At 44.5% G+C, this 8793-nt stretch overlaps 1 protein-coding gene across 1 annotated transcript; it reads right to left on the bottom strand.

Moving 5' to 3' along the window:
• Nucleotides 1-3895: 3895 nt before the first annotated feature.
• LOC123413945 (probable WRKY transcription factor 3) lies at nt 3896-7173 on the bottom strand. The gene is made up of 3 exons (XM_045106628.1): nt 6703-7173; nt 6202-6291; nt 3896-4488 (listed from the first exon to the last, which is right to left on the bottom strand). The coding sequence occupies exons 1-3, from the start codon at nt 7074-7076 to the stop codon at nt 4083-4085; spliced, it is 870 nt and encodes a 289-aa protein (XP_044962563.1). The 5' UTR covers nt 7077-7173; the 3' UTR covers nt 3896-4082.
• Between the last annotated feature and the right edge of the window lie 1620 nt (nt 7174-8793).

Raw genomic sequence — 8793 nt, 5'->3', positions numbered from 1 at the left:
CAATAGTACTAACTCCGGTGAGGTGAACACAACTTCGTAAGTTAGCCCACAAAGAAGTATCCGGTGGAGAACAAAAAATTCCGCGGCAACACCGCCTCTGCAGGATACCATCATCATGGACAAAAGCTAATCGCACAAGACCTGAATGCTTGACGATTGACATCATACATATCAACACTCATACCATGAAGGCCATCGTTATGGGAAAAGTCAAGCAGTCAATGATCATCGTTGTCGCTAACCTAACTTCATCGACGAAGCAAAACTCAAAACCTCTACAATATACGAACCAGACACATATATCTGGGGTGCCCCCTACCACAGCAGTGGGCGGAGGGCAGAGGCACCTGCAACAGTATCGGTGGGTCGAGGAAAATACAGTTTGCCTCATGGTCACCTCCTACTCATAGAAAATGATTGATGTTAAGGCGTCTCAAACGGCGACCCGCAAACCGTCTGCATCCTTCGGATCGCACTGTCTGGACATGTTGTGTCATCCAACGCAGACTCGTATAGGTCCACAGGGTAGTCTGGACGTACTTTCTCCTGCAAACTGGAGACAAATGTGGGGGAGGGCTTTGAGGGGCGTCCCGATAGCACCCAAGCCCGCGTTTGACCGTGCTGGCCCACCAAAGACGCTGCCTCACCCATGCGCGCTTCCCGCCCTAAATGGTGATTGCCGCTGTAGAGTGACAGTTTATCATTCATGTCACACAACGGACATGACCTCTCAGTGGAGCTGCAATTGAGGCGGTGTGTTGGACGAGAGAGTGTCGCTCGCGTTGCTTCCCGATGCAAGTGGCTACTCCATGTTCAAACGGCATGACGGTCGCTCGTCCGTCCATCTGCCGCAAACATTAATTCCACACAGTTATCGAGGAGGCTACTCTCGCACCATTCACTCAACACCTGTGCCGCCCACCATGGCTTCCTCGTACTCCAAAGTTCTCTCAGACAGGCTAACGACGTTCCATAAGAAAGAAGAGGCCGCCATTGCTTCCGGATGGCTTGTCGGCAAGCTCTCGGAGGACGACGATTAGGCCTAACGACGTTATCTCGATGGAGGACGCGGCTGACAACGAGTTGGTGCCACCCTCCTCCTCCTCTACGCCACCCTTACTGGTGCATTGCACCATAACCATCAACGAGGTATGCGCCCATTATATGGACAAGGTCCAAGAGGGGTGGGATGAGAAATTCCAGGATGTGCAGGCCGACGCCGCCTACAACCAACACCTCCTTCAAGAGAACCAGCAGGCAGAGGAGGAGCTCGCCGCCGGCAGGGCGATCATGACAGAAGGGGGCCTGGCGGAACAGGCGGCGTTGCTCGAGTCCTACAGCCTTGGCCGCCAGATCTGCCTCAAGCGCTAGCGGTACTGCCAGCTTGAGATGGAACTGCAAGCCGACTACAAGGAGTTCTGTGAGGTGAGGGGCAAGACCAACAACGAGGCGGAGGACATTGACAGTTCCGCCGAGGCCGCGCCCTGCTGCCATCACCACAAAGCCGGCACATCCGCAGGCACCGCCGGCAACGAGGAAGAGTAGAGCATCGTAGGTCGCTACCGCTCGAGTCCCAAGAAGGCCACCACTACTGCCCTCTTGTTGAAGCAAAGCTTGGCAGCCTCAACGTCATCGGTCGACTAGCCGCTTGGAGGTGACGTGGAGGCGGACAACTTCACCTACGGAGGCTCCGAGGAAGGAAGTTACACAGGCGGAGCTGGAGATCTCCGAGACGGAACTGAAGAGGCAAAGCTTCAGTTCTCGGGGCTCATGGCCGGACACGGGGAACGGGCGCCGGCGATCATAAAGGTGTATTAATTATACATCCAGAGTTGGAAGAGCACCGCTTAGTTGATGTAAATGTAATCAAATCCGTCATGTTTAAATGAAATTCGGCTGTGTTTGCAAAAAAATTGTCCAATTAGTTCGGATGGTGCTTGAAATGTATGGTGATAGGATTGGATGGTGGCCTCCCACAACCGTGTCCGTAAACTGATCCACCCTTGTCCGTGGATGGATGCGAAAGAATATTTGCGGGTGGCTATTGGAGATGCCTTAAGAGCATCTCTAGCAGACCCCGTATAAAACCGAGCCGCAAAAATCGTTTACAGTTCGTGGAAAAACGGTTTTGCGGTCCGACGCACGCACGGACACAGACAGACCCCTCAAAACGGAACCGTATAAAAGGATATTCGTAGAAGATATTCTTTTACGGGTCGGCTATGCGAGGTATGCTCGGACGTGCCATGTCGACCCGCAAACCGAAAACCCCATAAGTCATAATTACTAATGTGCAATATAATAAAAAAAAGTCAATGTTACAATAAAATAATCATCCAAAGTATATTGATTATTTGAATCACCAAAGCAAACTAAATAATTCAATACAAAACTTGTCCCATATACAAATCACACATGAATGAAATAAAAATGACTGGAAAAATGGAATGTGTTTACTGCCCAGCCCTTTACTAATGTTGCTCAATGAGATCCTTCTGAAGTTCACAGTGGGTGTTTGCATTTTTAATCTCCTTGTAGGTGTGAAGAAAAGCTCTAATTCGGTTTGGGTCTCTAGCTGGTTTGACACGGCTACCCACATTCTCATAGAAGAACTCCAAGTTCATGCTTCTCTCATCTTCGATAATCATATTATGAAAAATAACACAACATGTCATGATATTTTTAAGGATCGCTTGTCCCAAAACCGAGCAGGACCACGAACAATGGCAAACCTAGATTTGCAAAACCCCAAATGCTCTTTCAATGTCTTTTCAGGCTACCTCTTGTGCCCTCGCGAATTCAAGCTCTTTCCTAGTTTGGGTGTCTTTGATGCTCTTCACAAATGTGCACGATATCTACCATCTGTAAGATTGGCCGCGACGTAGTCTTGCATCAGCATCTCGTTTCCGAGATGGCGATTTCGAGGAATGCAAAGACGGCCGACGGTCGATCCTCGGCGCTTCTCTCGGTTCTCGTCTTCGTGCTCCTTCACGGCAAGGGTCGTCACCAAAGTCTGCTGGTGAAATGTGAGAAGCATCATATCAACATCCGAGTCATCCGAATCGGATGAATCGTCGAGCAAAAAACTTCTCGCACAGGCTCAATTCCATCTCCGGTGGTGGCTCTCCGGCCGCGGTGGATTGGCGGATCCGGGGGAGCCGGTGCAGCGGCTCGGCGGAAGAGGGCAGGGGCACCCCTGTTGCGCGATTTAGCCCGCAGATTTGGCCGGAATCGCCGGAGGTGGACGGGCGGAACCAATGGCGGGGCGGCGGCGGAAGGGGTGGGGAAAGGGCGTGGGCTGAAATGTCCCTCCCGCCAACCGCTTTCCTCGGATACAAGCCACCGTATAGGCGAGGCGGAAACTTGTGGTTTCGCGGGTCAGGAAGGGGATTTTGCCGCGTCCCTCAAAAAAGTTTACGGGTCCGATGCGTTTGCGGGGTGTTATCGGACATCATTTTTCTCGCAGACCCATATTTTGGCTGTTATTTTACGGGTCGAAGTATTATACGGGGTCTGCTAGAGATGCTCTGACACTGTATCTCATAGAACATTTCACATGCATTCGTGTTCCTTTGGAACAAATGGGCTGGGCTAGCTAGCTAATACTTTTGTTTTACGGAAAACAGCAGGTGATTAACCTACTGCAATTTGGTTAAAGAATACAAATACTCGCAGAATGGACGAATACGAGCTTAGAAGCTAATTGTATTTTACTCCCTCCGTTCCTAAATATAAGTCTTTTAAGCGATTTCATTAAGAGTCTACATACGAAGCAAAATGATTGAATCTATACTCTAAAATACGTCTATATACATCCGTATGTAGTCCATTAATGAAATCTCTATAAAGACTTATATTTAGGAACGGAGGGAGTACATGAGAGAAGCGCAAGCTTCAGAGGCAGCAGGCCTGTTGCACTACTAGTTCATCTAAAATAAAAGCTCTCTAGTAACTTATGATGTTGTACCACTATCATTACAATTATCTCTCACAATCATGCATGCAATTATTAAGGTTCAGGTAGATGTTTGCGTGCAACAAGTTGATCTAGCTAAAACACTCAGTTTCACGCGCTAAACTAGCTAGTTACCATCCCCAGAGTGACGACGAAAAAGTGACTTGATGTCCATTTCCATCTCCCACTGCTTGGGCGACAGGAACGGCAGGGAAGAAGAAGACAGCTCATCATACGTGTAGTTGTAACTGGGCACGGTGACGGACATGTCCGCGTCTTCCTCCTCCTTCAGCCTCGAGACACCAACAGCTGACGAGAGCGACGCTTTGGAGAAGTCGAGCACCTGCGAGTTATTAGCACTGCTTGGGCTGCTGGGTGGCTGGTCTTGGTCTTCATCTGGGAACAAAGTATCGCATGTATGGTCGTTGATGAGGGTGACCAAGAACATGGGCTGGTCGCCGCTGTTCTGCTGCTGCACGTACTTCTTCGCCGGGCACTTGTGCTCGTCGCTGTATCCGCACCTGTAGTATAACCTGCAAAAGGGTGAACACGTAGATTTTTGATGTTCTCACACGGTGAATTGCCGTAAATTACTTCTGGCAAAAAATGAAATGCGGTAAATTAGGGCGAGTCTGTTGGGTAGACATCAAAGCCATGTCGATGCAAGAACAAAAAAAAGACATCAAAAGCCTGTTGAGTCATCGATGATGCACAATATGCATCTATATGGAAAATGATTTTTGACACTCCACACATAGAAAAAAGAGGAATATGTCTCTCTTTGACCCGAAAGAGGAATATATTTAGGACAACTTCTCATTTGAGGTACAAATTTAATTTTGTGTTATCGCATATATATACTCGTATATGCGTCTGTCTAATTAAAGGTGGGATGTTCAGGTCCTAACTGGATTACTAATATAATCTCAATTATCAGAAAATTATGCCAGCTTTCGGAAGGTAGCTAATATTCAATGTGCACCAAATGGGGCATATATAAACCATAGATTTTGGAGAAACTAATTTATGTGAGGTCATGATCCATGCCAGGCCACATATGCTTAATTTGAAGTTCGGGTACTTGGATGTATTCGTTTTAACAACCACACACAGCTCCAACTAGTGCTTTCCGGTCGAATTCCTTTGTGTTGAGCATCTATGGGAAGATATAATGACTCGCGAAATCCGTATTGTAGGACACGGCCCACATCAGACCACCTTTTTTTCTTTATTTTTTTTTCTTTTCTTTCTCTTTATCTCTTTTCATTTTCACCAATCACATGCATGTGATCTAACGTATAAGAGAAAATAGCTAGGAGCATAGATGCATGTATGTATGGACAAATAGATGCTCAAAATAGACACGCCTGGACGTTGACCGGACGCATCAACAAATGTTTGAGGAGCGAAATTTGCCAAGTTCCGATGTATAGATGCCTTTAGATGTAACAAAAGCTTATGGTTTATGAATGCAACAATAGAAGATGGTAGAACGGAATATGTGAGTTTGAATGATGCTTCAATAGTGGGATGTGGGTTAGGCATATATTCCTTTTTTTTGCTAGTTGTGCCTTTTTATTTCCTATCTTGTACTTCGGTACTTGAACTTCGTACTCAAACCTTAACAAATATATGGTTGTGTGCATCGTAATGATGCAGAGACCGGTGATGATCCTCCTTTTGTAATAAAAATCAAGGATACAAAGATATGCCAAGGTACTTCCTCCGTTTGTTTTTACTCTACATATAGGATTTGTGTGGATTAATATTCCTTAAAGTTCTACAAACTTCATAGAAAAAATGTCAATATTGACAATACGAAATCAATATCATTAGATGCATCATGAAATTAATTTACATCGTATTGTAAATGTTTGCTATTTTTTCTTACTCCTATCAAAATTAATTGTCACAGATTTAATACATCTTTAGTATAAAGTTGTACTAAAACTGCAATCATTAATTTAGATCGGAGGTAGCAATATAAATTTGGTCAAACTTTACAAGCTTCGCTTCAAATAAATCTTATATATCGAGTAAAAAGAAACGGATGGTGTACAAACGAATTGAATAGAGGTGTACTAATTCCTACTTACGGAAACTCACTACTGGCTTTTGTTATTGATCCACGGGAGGGAAATGCAAGTGATATACATATCCATAAGATAATGTCACATATATATAAGTGAATTATAGAGCTGGCCAGGGTCCAAAGACCGTTGGAAGCCATCAAAGAACTTGTATACCTTGGAAAATCAGCGTGGAGGATCTTCTTCTCGCCATATTTCCTCCAGTGGAATCGATCATTTTCTGGTGCCTCAGTTAGTATCTCCTTGCTGAATATCAAGATGGGAGAAAAGATTAGCTTTATCCTGCATATATATACTACTTTCCTTGCAAACCATAAAATATAGATCGTGGTAGGCAGAGAAAAACAAGATTATGCTACTCCATCACGCCTCACCAAATGCACTGGGATAAAGCAAGATCAAGCAACAAAGTATCAACTTTGTTATCAAGAACCTAAAGCAACTGGAGTAGCTATAGCTAGTAACAGTGCTATTGGGACTGATTAGTTCATCATCCTCACTGCGAAGCTAAATACAGCATAGATCTAATACAGTAGTAATCCTTCTCGATCTAGCGCACAGATCCCCACAGATATGCATGCCACAGTATTATCCAGTACTATTTGCAGTGCTATTTGCTGTAGTAAACACCCACGAAGTCATTAAGTAGATACTCACATTGGAAGGTCCTCGCCATAGGTGCCTCGCCGGTGCTTCGCCTTCCTGTTCCTGGAGCGTGCCACGGGGCCATTTCTCACCCCGCCGCCTGAGGCGCCGGAAGCATGGCCAGGATCATAGGAAGAGGAGGAGCAGTATTGCTCTTTCTCCGACTGGAGCACAGAGAGGGACGACGCTAGCGCCGTAGAGATGTTGCTCACGTTGGCTAGCGCAGCGTCGCGGCAGCGGTCCTCCGGGATGAGCTCCACCTGCTGCCGGAGGAACTCCGCCAGCTGAGAGCCCTTCCGGAGCTCCTCGATGACAGCGTCTCTCTGGTCGGAGGGCGATGGGGTCGCCGGCGGCGGCGACATCTCGGTCTTGGGCCGCATCGCCATGGGGGAATATTCAGGAGGTGGAGACGATGTGAACCCTGGCTGGGGTTGAACCTGCTGGATGCTTTGGATAATGGCCTTGGAGACCAGCTGGCTGGGGAGGTGTTATGTATGGGTTTAATTATTCAACGTTGATAATGCAAATGCTTGTCGACTGAGGAGGTATCTAACTATCTATAGCGTGCTTAGGTGCAAAAGGGAATTGTTTATCTATTCAGCCCTCCATGTGTGTGCGATGTGTGACTGACCGTATGTGGCGGTTATTTAGATTTGGGGGCTAATATGTTGTGAATTTGACTTAAGGAAGAAAATGACCAAAGGAGAATACTAGAATTTAATAGAACAGGATCAATGAAGTTTATTGTATGGTTTATGACACCTTTGGTGTACAATGCCTAGCTAGGCTCGGCTATCCATGATCATATAATACTCCATAACCAAAGGAGTAGTTTATTTGTTACTTCCACCGGTCATTTTTACTCAGCATGTAAGATTCTTTTGAAGTCAAACTTCACAATTGATCCCGTCAGTCGACAGTCATTTTGCAGAAAAGCCCTCACAGTTTCAGTTAATTAACCCGCAGTCAAACTTTAAGTTAAAACAAACCGTTTTCTATCGTTTTGCAGAAAAATCCTCACAGTTTTAGATAATCAACCCGGGGTCCATACTTTAGTCAGGCCCGAACCGTTTTTTTTGCATTTTACAGAAAACTCCCTGATTTTCAGGTAATCAACCCGCCGTCCCTATTTAAGTCAGTCGAAACGTTTTTTTGTTTTAACAAAAAAAAACCTGACTTTTCAGTTAATCAATCCATATTTTATCTAAAACAAAATTATCCATATCTTTTAAACCGTAACTCCGATTTTAACATATTATATATGAAATTTGATTGAAAAAATGTGTAGAATCTAAATAGGATGTTATTTTTAGCTGTTGAATACTTTTTAAATATTATTTTTCGTGCAAACTTAATCTGTAGTGCACGGTCTTTTTTTCTCTCTTTCCGACGACCATACGAATCGCAATAAATATCCATTAAATTAAAACCAAATTGAGAGAAAAGAAAACATCGTTAACCACACATGCACACCTTTGGAAAATCTCGTGAGAGAAACAACATATTTCTCATCTTATTCCGACTGATTGTACATTCAAACGCGTTTTCGTTGTGTGAGCACCGAGGCCATCGTCGACAACACAAATGTGATGCCATGTAAAAATATATTACGTTCAAAGCGTGTGATATTTTCTCTTCCGTTGCAACGCACGGGCTTTTTTGCTAGTACAATATTAAAGTTATATAATATAAAAATTAACTTCGTGACGCATCTAATAGTATTGATTCCTTATTATTAATGTTAATATTATTTTTTATAATATTACTTTAAATAAATCTTATATGCAGAATAAAAAAGACCGGAGGAGCAAGAGCAGAGACTAGAGGCCCATTATGTGTACCACTCGATGGTCAGCCGAGGAAGCCGAGGTGCGACGGGAAGATCATCCAACGGTCAAAAAGCAAGTGGTTTTGGAGGGCTGGAATACTGCATGCATGGTTATAATGTTTCTAACTAATAGGACATAAAAAAATATTACAATGCTTAGAAATTTTTTATGCAATCCCTAACTCACTAAACCAACATCTATGCAACCTTATAAGAAGTATTGTGCCATGTTTCACTTAAAGACTAACTTTTTTTGCAGGTCCCCTAAAAGACTA

This window comes from Hordeum vulgare, chromosome 1H (assembly GCF_904849725.1).
Source record: "Hordeum vulgare subsp. vulgare chromosome 1H, MorexV3_pseudomolecules_assembly, whole genome shotgun sequence".
NCBI classification, from domain to species: Eukaryota; Viridiplantae; Streptophyta; class Magnoliopsida; order Poales; family Poaceae; genus Hordeum; species Hordeum vulgare.
Note: the sequence above shows the minus strand (reverse complement) of the source record. Positions and strands in the feature narration are given on the sequence as shown.